The 20,167-nt window shown below is 53.5% G+C and overlaps 7 protein-coding genes and 1 non-coding gene across 8 annotated transcripts; 7 read left to right on the forward strand and 1 right to left on the reverse strand.

The window, feature by feature from the left end:
• Positions 1-26: 26 nt before the first annotated feature.
• On the forward strand, positions 27-1,215 carry CLUP02_00726 (uncharacterized protein; the record flags this gene model as incomplete). The annotated part of the gene is made up of 7 exons (XM_049279773.1): positions 27-126; positions 219-409; positions 464-490; positions 535-611; positions 682-743; positions 820-988; positions 1,050-1,215. The coding sequence occupies 7 exons, from the start codon at positions 27-29 to the stop codon at positions 1,213-1,215; spliced, it is 792 nt and encodes a 263-aa protein (XP_049135730.1).
• A 749-nt stretch (positions 1,216-1,964) lies between these two features.
• Positions 1,965-2,969, forward strand: CLUP02_00727 (Ras family protein; the record flags this gene model as incomplete). The annotated part of the gene is made up of 5 exons (XM_049279774.1): positions 1,965-1,985; positions 2,107-2,119; positions 2,209-2,598; positions 2,665-2,745; positions 2,836-2,969. The coding sequence occupies 5 exons, from the start codon at positions 1,965-1,967 to the stop codon at positions 2,967-2,969; spliced, it is 639 nt and encodes a 212-aa protein (XP_049135731.1).
• A 1,258-nt stretch (positions 2,970-4,227) lies between these two features.
• Positions 4,228-5,396, forward strand: CLUP02_00728 (brix domain-containing protein; the record flags this gene model as incomplete). Its single annotated transcript, XM_049279775.1, has 5 exons — positions 4,228-4,352; positions 4,416-4,476; positions 4,545-4,661; positions 4,724-4,982; positions 5,047-5,396. 5 exons carry the CDS (start codon positions 4,228-4,230, stop codon positions 5,394-5,396), a joined length of 912 nt encoding a protein of 303 aa, XP_049135732.1.
• Positions 5,397-6,706: 1,310 nt separating this feature from the next.
• On the forward strand, positions 6,707-8,042 carry CLUP02_00729 (F-box domain-containing protein; the record flags this gene model as incomplete). The annotated part of the gene is made up of 2 exons (XM_049279776.1): positions 6,707-7,519; positions 7,602-8,042. The coding sequence occupies 2 exons, from the start codon at positions 6,707-6,709 to the stop codon at positions 8,040-8,042; spliced, it is 1,254 nt and encodes a 417-aa protein (XP_049135733.1).
• A 1,433-nt stretch (positions 8,043-9,475) lies between these two features.
• Positions 9,476-11,764, forward strand: CLUP02_00730 (histone deacetylase; the record flags this gene model as incomplete). The annotated part of the gene is made up of 2 exons (XM_049279777.1): positions 9,476-11,384; positions 11,445-11,764. 2 exons carry the CDS (start codon positions 9,476-9,478, stop codon positions 11,762-11,764), a joined length of 2,229 nt encoding a protein of 742 aa, XP_049135734.1.
• A 440-nt stretch (positions 11,765-12,204) lies between these two features.
• Positions 12,205-12,277, forward strand: CLUP02_tRNA008. Its single transcript has one exon. It is a non-coding gene; the product is annotated as a tRNA-Lys (tRNA).
• A 721-nt stretch (positions 12,278-12,998) lies between these two features.
• On the forward strand, positions 12,999-15,286 carry CLUP02_00731 (uncharacterized protein; the record flags this gene model as incomplete). The annotated part of the gene is made up of 3 exons (XM_049279778.1): positions 12,999-13,021; positions 13,363-13,386; positions 13,675-15,286. The coding sequence occupies 3 exons, from the start codon at positions 12,999-13,001 to the stop codon at positions 15,284-15,286; spliced, it is 1,659 nt and encodes a 552-aa protein (XP_049135735.1).
• An 867-nt stretch (positions 15,287-16,153) lies between these two features.
• CLUP02_00732 (uncharacterized protein) lies at positions 16,154-18,502 on the reverse strand (the record flags this gene model as incomplete). The annotated part of the gene is made up of 1 exon (XM_049279779.1): positions 16,154-18,502. One exon carries the CDS (start codon positions 18,500-18,502, stop codon positions 16,154-16,156), a length of 2,349 nt encoding a protein of 782 aa, XP_049135736.1.
• Between the last annotated feature and the right edge of the window lie 1,665 nt (positions 18,503-20,167).

A 20,167-nucleotide genomic window follows, 5' to 3' on the forward strand; every position in this document is an offset into this window, starting at 1 on the left:
GGAGCGGTGGGAGAGCGTTTACATGCATGTCAGGGCGCCATGGAACAGTGTCCGTGCAGCATTTCAGGGAAGGTTCCACGGCCCACGGTGCCTTCAGTGTTCACAGGTCTGCTACCATGGAAGAAGGTAAGGAAGGTACGGGTACCTTATTCTAATTGGACCTGCCTTTCCAACGATAGCGGAAGGCAGCGGGTAACATCTTGGCGTGCAGAGAGCAGTGTCCTGCAAGCACTCGGATAAGAAGCAACTTTCCACCGACGACCTCTTGAACGTTACTGAACGTACGAGATGGCACATCTACGTAAGGCAGTTACTCAAGGGACCTGATCAGATCCTTTTCAGAGAGTCGGCACTTGTAAAGAAAACTTTCTACGGATACTTTGATCAACTAGGGAGTTGGTTGGATACGGTAAGTGTGCACACGCAGACAGGAGCTTCCTTTGCCTGTGTTGACGATCTAAAGATGATCACCTCAACTGGCAAGGAAATTGTTCAAAACCTAGGTACACCTCACTGAATCTCGACAAATTGTAGAATCTGCCTGTGATTACGGACCTCAGCGGTAAACAAAGCTCAGCTTACCTTATGGAAGGCTCAATCTGGAAGTTTGTGTCATGCATGTGGCGTTGAAGATTGAGTGCTGTTGCTTGGGGGGCAGTGCGTGTAAATGGACTACGTCAGCTTCTTTGGTACTTCAGTAGAGATCAAGCTGTGTGTGACACTCAGGGCACATGGCGAGCTGGGTCAGAAGAAGCGACCTGAGCCATGCTGAGGTTGTCCTCTCTGAACACCGCAGCCTGGGCACACGTGATGCTTGAGGTGAAACGCGACACTTCCGGCTACCGACGGCGGGATCCCGTTCTGGATCCTCGCACACTGCAGTCAACTGCAGACCTCTCCATGTCCTGTCAATCTTCGAGGCAAAGAAGGGAGACGCCGATGTGACGAACGTGGTTGGTGCATGCCCGGCGGTGGTGTGGCTCAGCGGGTTCAGCACATCCGGGAACGTGGACCATATCTCCCCCTTCGACTTTGATGTGCCCGGGCAGGGAATGGGTAGCCATTGAAGTCATGGAAGCAAAGGCATTGATCAATCTTTGGTACTTTCCTGGCCAGCGTGTCGTCTATCTATCTGCATTCTTCCCAAAGTACGTCTTTGACCTTTTTGCATACTATGGATGTTCCAGTTACTTGACAACCCCACCAGTTGAATGATCTGGCGGCAGGGAGATGCCGAATTGCTGGTTTCTAAAAACACCACGAATGGCTTTCTGATTCCAACTGTACCTTGAAAAACAAACACCCCCATTTTCTTTCACAGAAATAAACATATCCATCACTCCTCTTTTTAATATGTTTACCTCTTGCTCGTCTACTCAATAGTGCAAAAAGCACGGTAGTCTCTCATGCGTATCAAACGTTAGCAGAGCTCTGAGGTATATCATTAACTTGCACCATGAGCCAAAGTACCTTGGCTGTCAAGGTACTTCCTGTACCTGGATACTCCCAATCTTCCAGCACCCAGGACCCGACAAGCCCCCTTTGCAGCTGGCTTGCGACGGAATACAACCCCCAGTAGTACCCTTACCTCACTTAGGTACGCCCGACTTCCCCTTTCCCAGTGGCTGTTTGCTCTCTGGGTACCTTACCTAAAGTGCCTACCTCCCTCCAGGCAAAGCGAGTTTCTGTGGCCTAGAACTGCCCGGGTGCCGACACCACCACCTCACCTCAATCTTTGCTGCCTCACCCACCACCCTATGCTGCCTTGACCTGCACTGTCCACCACCTCTCTCAGTCTGGTTCAGTTCCAGACCCTTACACCTTGCCTCGCCTCAACTCAACTGCTTTATCTCTCGGGGCCGCGCACCACCTCCATCGAGCCGCAGTATCCTCGCTTCGCAACACCAACGAACCTACAACTTCCTAGACACCTGCCCATCGCATTTGCAACACAATCCGACATCATGGCCAACGACGAATATGACGTGAGTCCTCCCATCTCCCATCTTCCAGACCCCTTGACCCTACTGCCGCCCCTCTCCCTCTCCCTCTCCAACTGCTCTCCCAAGCCTCCCCCTCCTTGCGCTAACTCGAAGCCTCCGACAGTTCCTCTTCAAAGGTGCGCCAACGACCGATCCGACCTGGCGACGTTATCGCATAGTGGCCACAGGGCTTCTGTGAGGGCCAGCTGACATTTTCATCTTCTAGTGGTGTTGATCGGAGACTCGGGCGTCGGAAAGTCCAACCTTCTCAGTCGATTCACCCGCAATGAGTTCAACCTGGACTCCAAGTCGACAATTGGTGTCGAGTTCGCCACTAGATCCATTCAAGTCGACTCCAAGACGATCAAGGCACAGATTTGGGATACCGCCGGCCAGGAACGCTACCGTGCCATCACTTCGGCCTACTACAGAGGAGCTGTCGGTGCCCTCCTCGTCTACGACATCAGCAAACACCAGACATACGAGAACGTCACCCGGTGGTTGAAGGAACTGCGAGACCATGCCGATGCCAACATCGTCATCATGCTTGTCGGAAACAAGAGCGATTTGCGCCACCTGCGAGCAGTGCCTACAGAGGAGGCAAAGGCTTTCGCCAGTACGTTGCGGTGAAGGCGTCAGGGGGAAGTGCCGTAGACCCTGAGTTCGCTAACCGGTGCTCTAGGCGAGAACCACCTCTCATTCATTGAGACGTCTGCCCTCGATGCCAGCAACGTCGAGCTTGCATTCCAGAACATCTTGACCGGTGCGTCTACTCCCGTATTTTGCAACTCGCATACATAATCAGGGGTATCTGGTGACAGTCAAGTGCTAACGTGATCCGTCTCGCTCGCAGAGATCTACCGCATCGTATCCAGCAAGGCCCTCGACTCGGGCGACGGACCCCAAGCCTCGATCGGAGCCGGCGCCGGCATTTCGCTCAGCACACCTGCGGACAACAGTGCAGAGAAGAGCGGCAAGTGCTGTTAAGCGAATCCCCTTCTGCGAAACTGTTTCACGGCCTTTTGGGAGGGCTGCTACGGTCGATATCATGGCATGTCACACACATGCCCCGGAATCTGTACGCCACTTGGTCAAGGAGGGGCTGCTGCATCGAGGAATGACTAGGAATCCAATGAGTCTTTTTTATGATTTCCGAAGGGACGGAGTATAGTCTCGGCCTTTCTTTTGTTCTCCTTTATACGGCTCAGTGCGGCTTGTCTGGGATTTGACGTTTCTGACGATCGCTCTGAGATGCTTACGTAGTTGAATGAATCCATCTTAATGCCTTGAGGGAGCGTCTTCTAGGTGGAATTTGGTGATGTGCGAAGCATTTTGTGGCTGCTCCATCCAACGACCTGTCCTCGCCATATAACATGCACACCGTAGACAAGATACCCCTTAGCGAGGATGTCCGTAATGTGCGATGGTACCTCGAATAAACGGGTCGCATCTTTGGCCGCCTTCAACCTGATCAGGAAGTGTTCGTGAGTTCTGACGTACCCGTTCAGATGCACCAATACAGTAGGTAATTACTACCTCAGGTCTTTTGCCGTCATGACAGGTGTTCCTCTGAGCTCAGAGTGGCTTCTGCCCCTGGCCCAGCTCAATACCTTAGTGGTCAAACCAGCCATGTGTTTACATTGAAGTACCGCATTCCCAAATTTCGGGGTCTTTCTCAAGCCATGTCCTGGCATCACACTGGTCAGGATGTCTCGAAGCGCTCCAGCGAGGTGAAATTGAGGTGGGCATGCAAGCTTGCTGCGATCCACAAAGTTTCTTTCCCCCCAGCCGCGCGCTAGGTACTCATAGGTGCTGCGGTGCCCATCCCCTCACGCCTGGCCCTGCCCCTCGAGTCCCCCTCGCTCTTCAGCTGGGTTAGCCCGCGCATGAGTTACTGTCCCCCCCTTCTGTGGCACACTCTGACACGGTCTGGGCGACAGGGCAGCGGAGGGAACGAATGCGCCGGAGTTAGGTACGTACCTCCCTTACTCATTAAAAAGGTTCGAGGTGCACTGGCACCACAGGGAACCTCTTAAGTGGGTGTGTGCCCCGCTACACCGGGTCACCGCCTGGCCGATAAGCTCTCTTATCAGGCGTCCCGTCTGTAGCGGAAAGAAAAAAATTTGGGCTGGTCGCAAACCATCGGCTTCTGTTTCCTGCAGGTGGGCTGCGATATCTTCTTCGCGTCAAACATCAATCTTCGACGTCGCCAACACACCCCACACCACCTTCGTGACTCGATAAGATGGCTTCCGTATACAAGTCATTGTCCAAGAAGGCCGACAAGCCTGAGGCGCCGACCAATGGCGTCAAGAAGGTGCGCCAGAAGAGGCGCGCTCTGGTTCTTTCAAGCAGAGGCGTCACTTACAGGTGAAGCTCCGCCAATAGATCTCCATGTGCCATGGCAGTCACGCTGACCTTTGAACTCGACAGACACCGACACCTGATGACCGATATTCACTCGATGATGCCCCACGGAAAGTTGGACAGCAAGGTCCGTACTATCCCCGCCATTGCTGGCTGTCCTCATCGACAATTCTCGATCCTGACAAACCGCTCTAGTTCGATACCAAGTCAAAACTCCACGTCCTCAACGAACTCGCCGAGCTCAACTCGACACCTCAGATTTGCTACCTGGAGGCCAGGAAGCACCAGGACTTGTACATGTGGTTGGCAAACGTGAGTGTTTCCCACTACGATAGTTCATCTCGAGGATGGTGGGCATTACTGACATTGACAAGGCACCGAACGGCCCCAGTGTGCGTCTACACATCCAAAATATCATGACCATGGAGGAGTTGCGATTCCCGGGTAACTGTCTTAAGGGCAGCCGTCCTATACTGTCCTTTGACGCCGCATTCGACACCGAGCCTCATCTTCAAGTCATCAAGAACTTGATGACAATGGTGTTCGGTGTTCCAGAGGGAGCGAGAAAGTCCAAGCCTTTCGTGGACCACGTGATGGGAATTAGCTGGGTTGACGAGAAGATCTGGATCCGCTGTAAGTCCGACTGCTACTTTACCAACCGCATTTGCGTACTCAAGGCTGACACTGCGACAATCAGACTTCGAGGTCAAGGAGGTCGATGCCGAGACGGAGGAGGAAACTGGAAAGTCAGTCCTCAGAGGAGGCAAGACAGACGTCGCCCTGGTAGAGATTGGTCCGCGGTGGACGGCAACCCCGATTGTCATACTCGAAGGCAGCATGTGTGGAAGCAAGATCTGGGAGAGCCGAAGCTTCGTCTCCCCGAACCAGATTCGTGCGGACCTGAGGAAGAAGAAGTCTACTCGCCACGTCTCGCGGACGGAGCAGGAGGTAGAGCGGGCGGCAAAGAGAGGCGAGCTTGGCCTCAGAAGCAAGGGTGGAAAGAGCGCGGCGAAGGACGAGCTGGATACCAAGGCACTGTTTGCGTAATAATGAGATTCCATGCTGTTCGGGCATATTTGAGTTTATTGACTGGCAAAGGGCCAATTTTTTTCTTCTCTTTTTGCTCAAGAATTTTGAAATGCCGAGGAACTCTGGAGCACAAGAAGAAGACAGAGAAGCATGAGATACGCCAGGTGAAAGATACGGTATATACCTGGCATCATTCATTCATTCATAGGTGCGAGCAAGCGGTGCGAAGCTTTTGATAGCAAAATACGTACTCCCACTGTCGGCTCCAACATCCTCTCAATGATTGGCTAATGCGGCGCAAGCACCCTAGCCACAATCACGAGCGATACGGTACCCCTGACGCCAACTCCCCGGGGAAGGAACCCACTGGAGGTAAGGTAGGGAGACAACTTCCGTCATATTGGACCGGAAACTCGTGGTACCTGTGCGGCTTGACCTCCTGAGCTTGAGCAACATTAGGTCAGCAATCGGGACCTTGGTGCATGTCCTCTGCGTCACCGTCGCGTCTACCCTTTCACTTGACCTCGATTCCCCCTTCGCGTTGAGGTTTCCCTTCCTGCAGCACTGCTTCAGCAACTCAGCACTGCGTTTTGTGTGAGCAAGCATGGCCAACCGGGACATCTGCCAGCCCATTTCGACCAATATCGCGTCTTCTGTGCAAATAATGCCGACCTACATCATCGCCCTTATTGATAGCCCCAACGTCGGGGTTATCAGGAAGTAAACCCATTGATCCGATACCTCACCGGTGATTTCATTCATCCGTGAGGCCAGACGAGACGAATCAGTCTCCGAAATACACGCACATTTATTGTGACTGGATTCTTATCCGGTGATAATTTGTTGAAGCGCACGTCAGAGCTTCCCTTCAGCATCAAAGCTAGACCAAGGGCTCTAGCTCATTCTGTCCGTCCTTGATCAGCAGGCAAGCATCAAAAGACGCCAGCGAATTCATTGTCACGAGGTTCACTAAAAGGAGCTGCCTGGAAACAACATGCTGCAATACACCAGTGAGTCGCGCGTTTGTCAACACTGTTGTTTTTGGGATGAAGCCTCTAAGAAGTCCATAGATTCGACTCGTACTATCTTTGCTGCCGAAGGCGTTCCGTTGCTTCTCTGACTTGTTCATCTGAATCATCGTCAATTTGAATCACCATCAGACTAAACTACAGTCAGACTGCCCTCTCACCACACACATCCCCCAGCCCGAAACCTGACTCTGCATTGCTCTATCGGATCAACCTCTTCCTTATACTTGATCAACTTTCAGACCACGATCGCCTTCATTACACATAGACCGCTATAGACAACCGTTGATTGCTTTCAAGATGTCTTCAACTTACTCATCACTATTTGTGGGCCAACAGCTGCAATCAGACCTGGCGGATGGCGATCTTGGCAAATTGGACGGCCTCGAAGGGCTTCCCCTTGAGATTATTTTCGATATTTACCATCAACTCGATGTCCGAAGCATACTCTCCCTGGCTCAGGTCAACACTCTTTTCCATGGACTCCTGACAAGAAATAAGGCGGCAATTTTGCTACCAGTCCTTCAGCGAGAGTTCAGCCCCTTGCCCGAGCTTCTCCAAGTCTTCACGGCTTCGGACCAAGACATGAGCCAGTATGGAGATACCTTTCAGCCGCGACGAGTAGTTTTCAGAAGATTTCCGGGCGACATGACGGGCGTCACCTTATCCCGTGGCGGTGTTCAGCACAATACAGGGGCTTTGGACGGCGACAAACCACCAAGAACTACTTTGCCGTCACCTCGATCGGTCACGCTTGTTGAACGAGACTTGAGGCCCTTGCTGAAGTATTGCTTGGTGACACGACAATGGGAGGAATTATTCCCTCAACTCCACTGGTTTGCGACACCTGAGGACTGCCGTCAACTTAACGAATTAGAGAAGTTCAAGCTTCGCCGTGCTCTTTATCGTTGGTGGCTCTACGCCTTTTACTTTCACGGTGAACTTCTTCGTCCTCGGAGCAGTCAGCCGGAGCCGTTTGTCAACGATGTCCGAACCAGTCACATGAGACTTCATTCAACTCGCGAACTGATCGAGATGAGAGATCTTTTTTTTTCGATGAAGAATCTTGTGCGGCATTACATCTACCCGAACTTAGAGCAGAACCTAGAACCTGTAAGTGGTATTTGGCATCTTGCAATTCGATATTGCAGGCGCAGTGGTATTAGAATCTAATCAATACTGACATCTATTAAAGGTTGACGAGAGCAGCCCACTCGAGCCTATGATCGAGACCAGCATTCGCGAACGCATTGTGGACACGTATGCCAAGCTCGATCCGGAAGACCTGATGTTTTACTTCGAGAACTTGTTCAACTACCCTCGGAAGAGGCTGGTAATGGATGTCAATTTGAAGCACCCCGCATTCTCCCAGGACCAGGAATCGTTTGTAGCAGCGATCCAGTCCGCGACAGACGAGCGGCCGTGGCTTTTCGACATTGCTGATTTGACCAGCATTGGAGGCATCGTTACCTCTGATGACGACTTGGACAAACATCTTGTTCGTGACGGCAGCCACGATGGCTCGATTCCTCCTCCGGGAGCGTTCCGGCGGCCGAGAGGGATCTGGGCGCCACCAGGAGATGATGGTCGAGCTCTCGCCGAGCGAAGTCATTCCTATGGAGGGCAACGTTACTAAGCATGCTGAGTTTCCGGGTGGAGGCAAAATGGGCCGGGCCAATGTCCCATGATGGTCTATCTCAATTGAGAGTGAGATAAAAGCTAGTCAGGGTAATGCAGATCCTAATAGAGTCACTGTCAATGGCCTCGTATCATCTTCGTCGGGTTGATGTCGCGTCTTTCGCGCATGAGACATAAGTGTTTTGAGCAATGCCGCCTTCTCCCGCCAATCTATACTACCTAGGTAGTGTATTACCATTATTTATCAGTAACACTATCGCAAATTCCACCACTTGCACTGTAGTTCGTTAGTATCTTCAATGCTATGATGGCAAGAAGTGCAGTAACAGACTGAACTTGCCTTATTCGGGAATCTAGCAATGGGTGGATTGCGGACTTGATCTCTTAGCTAGTGCAAGGCTGCGACCTACAGGGGCGTAAGTGTGGCGGGTGCACCCTGCAAGGCGGCGAGCTTGTGGCCAGCTCCCGCCTTGTCAGTGGCCCAAGCCTCTCCCATCCTCACTCACACCCGGCCACTCACTTAATAGCCGTCCTACACGACGGCATTGTCTCCCATCAGCGCAGCGCATTGTCTTTGCGCAGCTGGAACCCTGCTCTTAATATCTCTTTTCTCTCGAAACCTTCTCTTACACCAGATATACCATCATCATCTGCAGGCGCTGCGCCTGTAATCAGACTTGCGACAGACCGACCTACCTTACTACAGCTGGCGGCGGCCTTGTCCGAACTCATTGTTGAGCTCATCTCGGGCAGCAGCCAAAGTTGGACTGTCGTTCTCACAAAGGTCAGTTACTATTTCACAAAGTGTTTTTTTTATGTATGGCAGTCAAGCGACAGTCTGATCAGTCTCGTGTTCCATTATCGAGCGAGCTGGCTGAGATGGCGCATCTTGAGTGTTTCTCTTAATGCCGTTTGCCTTTCATCAAGACCGAGCAACAAAGAAGCTTCATTTGATCTTTCCCAGTTCTCATTTTCATGCCGAGAGGTGTTTTTGATGCTATCACTTATTCAAGAGATGCGCTTACGAAAGAACAAATCGCAAAAGATACACTTTGTCTTTCACTTGGCCTGCCTTGCTGTTCCTCAGCGTTCGGCACCTAGACGAATCCTGAATATATAACTGACCTGGCATTAGAAGACCGCCTGCTTCTGGGCAACCTGGATAGTTTCTTCCTGTGTGGTTGAAGATCGATCAGCCTTCGGAAACAGGGCAGAGCATTCAGTCAGACCTGCTCATCTTTCTGAGACATAGGACTGCCTTCCGTCCTAGCTCGAACTATCCCGGCTATCAGTACCTTGGAAAGTCTCTGTTGGTCAGCCACGGCGATCTCGCTCTGCTGCCCGAAGTATCAGACACTGTCATCGTCCCGTATCACTCACGATAAGCATCATCTGCGTTTTGGGGCGTGTCGACACAGCCGGTTTCTGACCATGGAAGGCGGCGACCCGGACGTCGTCATGGGCGGGGATGATAAGCCTTCAAATAACATCACGACTACCAATGGAATTCCAGTGCCTGCTGACGGGGTACAAAAAGACGAGAATACCACATCGCCCGACGACGAGGATGAGGAGGACGAAGAGGACTATGAAGAAATTCTAAACGATGACTCGATTCGCAGACGAGGACTACTACCCACGGCATGTTGCTACGATGACCGCATGAAGCTTCACGTCAACGCCGACTTTGGGACTACGCCTCATCACCCGGAAGACCCTCGCCGAATAGAGGAAATTTTCAAAGCATTCAAGAGGAATGGCTTAGTTTTCAATGGCCCGGAAAGCAAAATCACGGAGGTGATGCGTCACAACCCGTCGAAATACATGTGGAGGATTGGCGCTCGAGAAGCAACTAAGGAAGAAATTCTTACCACACACACTCCGCTGCACTATCACTGGGTCGAGAGCCTATCGAAGATGGACTACCCCACGCTACGAGAAACGAGTCGGCAATATGATCAAGGCCGTGCCTCGCTTTACGTGGGCAGTCTGACATTCACGGCAGCCCTTCTCTCCTGCGGCGGCGCCATCGACACCTGCAAGCATGTCGTCGAGGGCAACGTCAAGAATGCCTTTGCTGTCATCAGACCCCCGGGCCATCATGCAGAGTACGACCAACCCCTCGGCTTCTGCTTCTTCAACAACGTGCCCGTCGCCGTCAAGATCTGCCAGCAAGAATATCCAGAGGCCTGCAGAAAGGTACTGATTTTAGACTGGGACGTTCATCACGGCAATGGCATTCAGAATATTTTCTACGACGACCCGAATGTTCTGTACATCTCCCTCCATGTCTACCAAAACGGACAGTTCTACCCTGGCCCGCCAGAGAATGCGGAAATACCGGATGGAGGTCTCGAGCACTGCGGTACAGGGCCTGGACTGGGAAAGAATATCAACATTGGATGGCACGATCAGGGTATGGGGGATGGCGAGTACATCGCCGCCTTTCAAAAGATCATCATGCCTATCGCCAAGGAGTTCAATCCCGACCTGGTTGTCATATCCGCAGGATTCGATGCTGCCGACGGAGACGAGCTCGGTGGATGCTTCGTGAGCCCTGCTTGCTACTCACACATGACCCACATGCTCATGTCCTTGGCAGAAGGCAAGGTCGTCGTGTGTCTGGAGGGTGGCTACAACCTGCAAGCCATCTCAACGTCAGCGGTATCAGTTGCTCGTACGCTGATGGGAGAACCGCCACCGAAGATGAATCTGCCATCTCTGAACAAGGACGCGGCCAGGGTCCTCGCCAAGGTGCAGAGCTACCACGCGCCGTACTGGGAATGCATGAGACCTGGCATTATCCCGATGCCGGATATTCAAGATCTGCATGTTACAAGACTCAACGACCACATCAGGCTCGGCCAAAGGCAAGCACTGTCACAACGCCATCAGATGATTCCTCTTTTCATACAAAGAGATATGCTCTTTAAATCCTACGAGAATCAGGTCCTCGTAACACCAGATATTCCGTCCGCACGGCGTATTCTCATCATCTTTCATGATCCGCCGGAGGTGTTGGCTCAACCTGATGTGGTTGACCGCCACGTGGAGGCCCATAATGCCTGGGTAGTTGATAGCGTCGAACAGTACATCGATTGGGCTGTTGGCCAAGGCATTGCAGTCATGGATGTCAACGTCCCGAACAAGGTTCTACGAGACGAAGATATGGAACCTTACACCCAGCAGACAGGAGAGATTGAGCTCCTGGGCGAACTTCAGGAGCTGGCGAACTACCTATGGGACAACTACATCCAGCTCTACGAGGAGGCCGACGACATTCTTCTTCTTGGTGTAGGTCGGTCGTATAGTGGAGTTAGGGCGCTTCTGACTGGACGAGGTATGTCTTTTCACCATACAGCAGTAACGTGCTCTTCCCCCGCTAATCATTTCACGGTAGACTGCAAAGCCAAAATTGCTGGAGTCGCCTGCTTCATCAAGGGAATGTTGCGACCCGTCAAGTCTGACGTCGACACCGAGCTTGCACCCTGGTATAAGGATCACTCTCAAATCTACGTCGAGCATGATCACGCGTGCTGGTCTCGTGCAGACACAAAGCACAGAGTAAGTAAGCGCCGCTTCGGCACAGTGATTCGGAGTCCGGAGAACGGTACCCAGAAGATGGCGCAGGCCCATGCCAAGGAGGTCCAGAATTGGATGCTGGATATGCTCGCGGCTCGGCAGAATGGTGATACTACGGAGGATGACAAGATGGCTTGACATGCGCCGGTTGAGTGAGCCTGCTTCAAAGTTGGGATGAGATATCGGGGGGAGGCGCGTGCAGTGCAGCATATATACAACTGGGTACTGAAGCCTACGCGGTTGGCGTTGAGGACGGAGATATGTTCCAGGTCCGCAGCACGCTGGTCACGGGAGAGCGGAGGATTTTGAGAGAGAAGAGACACTTTTGGTAGCGAGGAATCTTCGAGCGCGGGATGGGTGTCAGCGACGTACCTTAGGCATTTGGCGAGAGAATTCTGTTGATACACCACCACAATGCCAACCATGTTGCGCCGAAGTCGACTGAGCCACCATAATGCTCTATACTCTGTGTAGGGGGGGAGTGAGGGAGCATCTGTCACCAAGAGGACGGCGGGGTTCAAGAGATGAGTCACGGGCTTCCTCTCCAACAGTGGATCACAAAATCCACACAATAACCCGCCTTGCTAGCTCAATCGGTAGAGCGTGAGACTCTTAATCTCAAGGTTGCGGGTTCGACCCCCGCGTGAGGCTCAAATCCTCACCGCGATTGGCAAAGCCATTCCACGGGTTCATCTTTTGCTTTTTGAACTTCTGATGATATGTTTTGCACTAGATTTTGGCACATGTAGGTGAGAGGAAGGCATACAGCAGCAAGTGGCCTGACTTTCCTATTTTTCAGTATCCCAGTGTAAGAGATACTTAGTTAGTGGACCCTTCCTTTGAAATCCTGTTACCGCAACATTTTTCGTGGTCTTTCAAGACTCGCCTAGTCGTGTCGGCGTCTACAATTTTTCCGGCAAATCACTTTAGATCCCAGCCCATCGTCAATTCTCTCGGCTTTGATTGGTCCCAGCCGAAAGGTCAACTTGTGGACCAGCACTGACGTTCGATAGTACGCTCTGGTTGGCTCAACAGCCGACGTACACTTATCTTATCCGGACAACCGCGTCTGAGCGCGCTTCACAGCTGTCTCTCAGCCTCCGTTTTGTGGGTACCCTCTGGTTTTCAGGGGGGCCGGATCCCAATCCTCGGACGCTTTTTGCTGCTTGCATCCTTAGGAGCCCTGCTGCTCCATCCAAGGACGATCGACGTCTGGCGTTGGCGCGCATTCTAGCTGACCCATCAACCTTCCCAATCCAACAACCTATCGCGCGCGCGCGCAAAGCAAAGATCTACGACCCCCCATCGTCAGGAGGTTTTTGTTACGAGCGTTGTCTTCGGCCGATCTGCAGGCTACACGACACGAACAGATATGGATCGCGATCGGAGAAGCAGGTAAGTGGTGTTAGCTGTTGGCAGCTCATGTTGTCTTTCCCACCAGTTCATCCCGGGCTCATCGAGGACCTGCCTGATCGAGTTTGGCATATTCCACGATTACTTCATACCGGAGTATCGCTCTCGGGAACTGCAACCCCGCGGCACCGATGATCAGTGTATCGCTTGCTTTCCAGCTTGGTACCTGTCACGGCCCCTTCTCAGACGGCGGACCTGTACGGCGATCACACCTCTTCGCAGGCTAGCATAGAGCGATGTCCCTTTTGCACTGAATCATCATTGCCCAGCCTTCCGACTGCGTCGAGCCATTCTCAATGGAACCAACTGACGAAACATCCTAGGTACGAGGACGGCGAGGTCACTAGGTATGGCGCTGGCGAGTCCTGGAGACCCTTCCCTAGAGGTGGAGGTGGCGGCGGCGACCGCTCCCCTCGACGAGCCCGAAGCCCACTGAGAGACCGCGAACGAGACCGAGATAGAGATCGTGACCGCGACCGCGATCGCGACCGTGATCGTGACAGAGACAGAGACCGGCCAAGATCTCGCGACCGCGACAGAGACCGAGACCGAGATACCAGAGACACCAGAGATCGCCCGAGATCAAGAGACCGCGACAGAGACCGCGCCCGCACGCCGCCATTGACCTCGGATAGCTATGTCCCCGGAAGGTCTCCTGCGCGCCGCCGCTCGCGCAGTGCTGAGCGTTACCGACGTGACCGGTCCCGTGATAGAGACCCGCGCCCTCAGAGCGACACATGGCGCAGACGAGACAGGACTCGAAGCCCTCCTCCGGTGAGACGGCCCTCGCCGAGACGTAGCCCGTCAAGGCGCCGCAGTCCCATTGGAAGATCTCCAGCCATCCGAGATGAGAGAAGCGATCGAGCCAGATCGCCGCCGCGTCGCGACAACAGAGACAGAGAGCGTGAGAGGGACAGAGACAGGGACTTTGATCGGCGGGACGACAGGTACCGTTCGTTGCCCCCCTTTGCGCAGACTACGGTCTCATTACCTTTTAGACGCCGGTCGCGTTCGCCATACGGCCGCGACAGAGGTCCTAGGGATAGAAGTCCACCCCGGCGGTCGCCTGCGCCGGCATCTCGTGGCAACTACCGTCCACGGTCTCGTAGTACGAGCCGCCGCGGCGGTGGGGGCGAGAGATACGTAGGATCCTCTTACAGACGGGCCTCGCCGCCCCGAGATTCTGGCATCTCGTCAGCGATCACGTCTCGATCAGCTTCAGGCAAGTCGTCACCGCATCCTCCTCCTTCCACCCGAGCACGTTCGCGGCCGCAATCGAGGGAGCGTGGGGAGCGTGTCGAGCGAGTCGAGCGGGAGCAGCAGCGAGAGCGAGAGCGGGAACCTACACCGCTTCAGACCGGTGCTTCTGCTGCATCATCGTCCTCCACGATGACGACGACGATTCGCGAAGCACCCAAGCCTGCCGCAAACGCCACCGCAAACGCCGCCGTTTCCGCCGCCTCCGCGATCGCCGCCCCCCAAGAGCCGGCCCCGCCGGCCGCAAAGACACCACCTCGAGGCCCCGCCGCTTTACGTGCTCCTCCAACCGGCCCTGCCGCGACCCGAAACTTCACTGCGCCCGCCAGCTCACCAGCTGTCCAGCCACCTAGACACCCGCCGACCCCGAGCGTGCCACCCTCGCGCGCAGACGCCGTTAGCCCGACAATCCCACCGGCCGGCCCCCGAGGCTACGTAGCTCCGGCCAGGGGCGGCGGATACGGCGCCCGCGGTGGACGAGGCTCGTGGTCTGGTCCATCCCCTCGACAGGCCCCTGCCCCCACGACATCCCCCTCTGCCATTGGCAACGGACCTTCCAGCATCCCAACCGGTCCACGCGCCAACCCCTCCAACACAACACCTTTGAGCACATCGTCAGCACCCAAAGCCTTCAACCCCCCTACCGGCCCCTCCTCGCAGCACGGCGGCCCCGGAAACGTCCGCCTGACGCTCGCGCAGAGCATGCTTGCGACCTTGCCGCCCATCATCCCCGGCGGCAAGATCGACCCTTCCTTGCTCCCGACGACGACGGGCATCACGAGGGACATTGAGCCGCACTACAAGAAACTCAAGGCGGAGGAGGAAAAGGCCCGCGCAGAGCTGGACGCGAAGCAGGATAAGTTGCGGCAGAGCCTCCAGATGTGGGACAAGCTCGAGATGGAGTCCAAGGCGTGGAAGACGAGGGTAGACGTGAGCGAGCAGAGCTTGAAGAGCTTGGCTGGTGAAGGCATGGGCGGTGCCGCGTTCTAGGTGGGAGCAAGCACCGTCACGTGGTAGAGTACGTTGAGAGGGATGTAGAAGGAAAGGCATGGGGCTTCTGTGTTGCGATTTTGGTGGGATCGGAGACGGGGGAAAGGGTTTATTGACTCTTGTTTTCTTTTTTCTTCTCTCCCCCTTTTACAGCGGCGACGAAGATGTACTACTACTACTACTACTACTACTACTACTACTACAATTATCTGTTAGTCGGAGAGGCACATACCCTTGCCTCCTCGCTTGCTTTTGCTCCATTACGTGTAGGAAAATACAAGAAATCAAGTGGGCGTCTGAGTACGTGCTCTCCGTGCCTCGAGTTGCGAGGAGGAAATTTGACGCGCGGCGTATTGGGCACCTCCGAGGTCAACGAAGAAGAAGTGAGCCTGCATTGGCAAGCCAATTTTTTTTCTCTCCATTTTTTCCCATTGAGCAACTGTTTACTGCTTCTTCTGTGCTGCATGGTATAGAAGAAGCCATGATCTGAGGTACCTCATAACAAGGTAAGGTAGGCCACCTGTGATGACCCCAAATTGCCTCTTTCATGGCCTTCAGCCTAGCCCGTCATTTCATATCCATAATCCATACCCGTTTCCGTAAACCCATGCTGGCCAACCAAGCGAGTTCCAGTCAAGCCCTTCCCCATGTTCCGAAGCCAAACCATAGCCTATCTCGTCGTCTCGTCTTCCATGGTATCGAGCTATGGACCCGTGTGTGTAGAAGACGGCCAAGTTGTAATATTATACAATATCTGAGGGAAATTGCATCGTCCTCAGTGGTTCTCTGAGAAAGCCAAAATGAAAAAAAAAGGTCATGCGCGTACCTCTCGCCGACAAGGAAAGGGAAACGAAGAAACAATCAATCCTACGCGTAGTCCATATCGCTATCCCATTCGTCATCGACCTCAAAGTCGCGTTCGTCGTTCAGGAAGTCATCCATGCTATACTGATGCTCCCGAGGCTTTTGGTTGTCGATGTGGATATCGACAACGTTGCACATGCCTTGTACAAATGTGTCTGCCGCTGCTTCTTCAGAGGCTTCGTCGGTCTCGCCCTTATTGGATTCTTCTCCGGGTTCTCCCATATCGACATCGTTTTCAGAGTAAAATTCGTCGCTGTCAGGCTCCGCGTACGACTTGGGCTGCAGCTGCTGGCCACGAAGCCCTCTCGACGTGCTGCTAGCGCGAGAAGAGGTACCCGAAGCATGGGACACAACTCGATTGCTCCGCCGGGATGGCTCTGCGGCAGGTTTCTTGGACTTCCGCTTCCCAACGACCAGGGGAGATGACTCGACGGGCAACGGTTTCTGCAGGGTGAAGTGTGGTTTTGGATCGGGGCTTTGTCGAAGGAAGATCTTTTCAAACTTCTCCTGCCACGACTTTCGGAGTTCCACGCGTGATCGCCAGGAAATGCTGAGCATTGCCTTGATGGAGATGTGTCTGAGATCCGGTAGCTCTTTAGCGCTATCAATCAATGATTGAAGAAAGGCCTCAGCAACCGCAGTATCAGCTGCGCCGGAACTCCAGTGACGAAGATTCTCCAGATGAACCACTTGCAAAGATGCCGGCCAGCTAGGAACCTCATTCGGCAGCAATAGCGTATCGTAGGAGGGAAGTCGATCGTTACTCGATTCCAATAAGCTGAAGTACTGTAGGTTCATACGCAGCTCCTTAAGGTGCGGACACGCAGTTCCCAGCACCGTAAGGAAGGACAGGTTCAGTGAACGGTTGTGATTCAACACAAGCGACTGCAACTGATGTCCTTTCGTGACCAGAAACAAGCTGAAATCGTCGGCAATGACTTCCGCGCAGTTCACTAGCTCTAGGCGTCTCAGCCTTGCTGGGAGCAGGGGAAATAGTGAGGTAGTAATGATTGTCGACGATTCGAAGACCAGATCGTCGAGATTGGGAAGAGCAAGAATAGAGTTCGCAAGCAGGCTCACAGACTTCTGATCTTCGGCAAGCAATTCGGGATTGGTCTCGGGATCTTTGTCTAGTCTGATGGACGGCATCTGGTAGTTCACAAACTTGAGTTTCCGTAAAGAGACGAAGCTCGGCATCTGGTGAACTTCTTGAAGTCTCGCAAGGCTCGCATCCCAGTTCTTGTCCATCAGCCTGGAGCTCCACTGCCAGCTTTGGAGCCGTGTTATTGCAGTCTTTTCCCCAGCCTCAGCAGCGGCAGTAGGAGACACCTCAAATGCCTCAAAGAGCTCGTCAGGATAAGTCCACTTGATGGATTCCTTCAGCTTTCGGAAAGGGGCCTGGTCAAATCCATGCACGAGTAGGACCTCTTTGAGACGAGGCAAGTTCTGCATCAGCTTCAGTGGCGATGTTAGGCCTCGTAAAGACACCAGTCTGACGTCGATGTGGAGGGCCTCGATTTTCGCTCTATAGTTGAATGTAGTCTGCGATGGCGGCTTCTCGAGCAATTCCACAAGCCCATATGCTTTGGTCTCGTCCCGTACTGGTGGGCATTTGTAGAGAACGGTCAATGCCGGATCAGCGAACTGCCTGCACGTCCTGGCCGTATGGAGGATCCAGTTGACGTCCAATGTATCCTGCTCATCGCCTGAAATCGCCGCGAATTGAAATATCTGAACCCAGATTGAATGCGCAATTTGAGGGTCGAGCCAGTTTGGAATGATAGGGCTTGTAGTCTTCATGTCGATATCCACCTTATTTTTCGGTGGCCTCCCTCGTGGCTTAGCCGGAGTGGTCTTTGGGGTAGGTTTGGCATCTGAGAGTTCGTCTTTGAACCCGTTATCTTCGGATTCGTCCGAGAAGTCGTGCTTGGCTTTCCGCGGTGAAGCCTCTACTTTGCGAGGCCGACCTCGACCTCTCTTAAGGGCAGAGTCTCGCGCAGTGGTGGTCGACTTGCGTTTGGTGCCGGCCCGGCTAACCCCTCTTCCGTCGCTAGCCTTGGTCGGCGTCTTTCGGGGACTCTTGCGTGAGGTGCGTGGTAATTCTTCAAAATCTTCGGATTCGTCCGCAATGGAGTCTTCCTCATCAGAGCTTTCCATGCCAACATATGACTGAATGTGGGAGCGAGTCGAGGATCGAGTTTTAGATCGGAGACCATCGGTGAGCTTATTCGGGGACGTTTGGGCTCCAGCCTTGGTAACTCGCATTCGATCTTTGGCAGTAGATTGGGAACCTGTAGCGTTCGCTGAGTCGCGACGAGGCCTCGAGGCTGTGGTTTGCCGCTTAGACGCCATGGTGCAGTAGTGGTGTGCCCTGCATCGATAGGAGTCGCATCTTAGGGAATGTTCCAATAGAGGCTGTCTTGGACTTGGTGACTAACCTGTGCTCAAACTATCCGTAGAGCCGTCCGGTGATGTAACCAGTCAGAAGAGTGTCGAGTTGCACACCAAACTTAGCGCATGCTGATTGAAGCTGTCGAGTGATGACGTTTGCGACAGTTATGCGCCAGCGGCCGGAAGTCCGTTATTAACAAGTACGACGGCACGCTGCAGAAGCGATTCACTCATGCAACATGCAATAGGAGATGGAGGAAGAATTCAGTGCGCAAAACGACACACTTGTGTAGAAGGAAAGTGTAAGGTAATGTATTTGGAGAGACTCGTGGAGGAAGGTTCACACCTTTGCAAGTGAGTTGGAGTTGGTGGGGCAGGTGCGCGCAACAGTCACCTCACTGAACCACCAACGGGGAAGAGCTGTCAGCCTTGCACTAGCGTCTTGGGACACCTCAAGGCTGCCGTGGGCTGCAGTAGACGCTTGTCAATGACCCCCGCAAACACATGGCCTGTGCACCTGAAGAGAAAGGAAAGATGAGGGAAAAAAAAAGAGCAGGCAAGTGGAAGTCCTCGATCTCTCCAACTTTGAGAGTGAGTTTGCTCGCAGTTTGGCAGCATCAGGTTTCCCAAGCGTAACAGCATCGACACAAAGAATGCTAAAGTGCGGGATGACCGGAATTTGGATAGGAGCAAGTAGATCCTGGCCGGCGAGGCAAAGATTGGCCGTCGTTTGCTTTGCGCCGAGTTGCCTTGCGGATGGCAGCTCTAGCTCTGGAGGAAAACATCATGTCATGTTCAAGTGCAAGTTGGCCTGAAGGAAACAGAAATATTTGTTCGAGAAATTCGAGACAGGGTTCCATACTCGGGAAAGCAGGACCAACTTGATTTGGGTGTCGGGGCGAGCATTTGCGCAGTCGGGTGCTTTCCGCTTCGCCTGGAGAGAAAGGACCCACTAGCAGAGCATATTGACCAATCATGAACATGTTTCGCTGGTATCTGTAGCCAGAAGCCTAGAGCCAACCAGAGCAGGCACTAAGCACAGTAGAAGACACCTGCAAGTATCCGTACATCGAGCAAGTGCTGCGGTGACCCCTTGCCCTGGGCAGTTAGTTTCACGGGTAGTTAGGGGGCATGAGAGTCTGGCAACACTGGCCAGTAACAAACACGTTTGCTGAAAGCCCCCCCGGTCCACCTCCAAAATTCAATTGCTCCGGGGGTGGATTGCCGTCCACGTTTTTTGAGCCATCGACAACGACGCGCTTCCACTCCCGCTCTATCACAGCCTGTTCCTGTTATTGTCATCGCCCAGCGCCACCACTCTTGACCGTCAGGAACGCGCCGCCTTTCTTCAGCCAAAGCTAGAACATGGTTTTCTAGTCTTGCAGTCCGTCATATTTTAGGCTCGATTTTCTCTTTTTTGTCCAAGCAGCCTACCGCCCGGGCTTCGTTTCCTTTTTCCTTGACCAAGACCCGAGTCACAGTCGCGGTCGCGTCTCGTTCCTTGGGTCCCACTCATTGTCTCGGCCCTCCTGTCGCATTGCTCTCGAGTCACCACGACACCTCTTTGGCTCAGGTCTGGCACAAAAATTCTAGACTTGACTTGCGCCTTATCCGGATTGTGCAGCC

Source organism: Colletotrichum lupini, chromosome 1, assembly GCF_023278565.1.
Source record: "Colletotrichum lupini chromosome 1, complete sequence".
NCBI classification, from domain to species: domain Eukaryota; kingdom Fungi; phylum Ascomycota; class Sordariomycetes; order Glomerellales; family Glomerellaceae; genus Colletotrichum; species Colletotrichum lupini.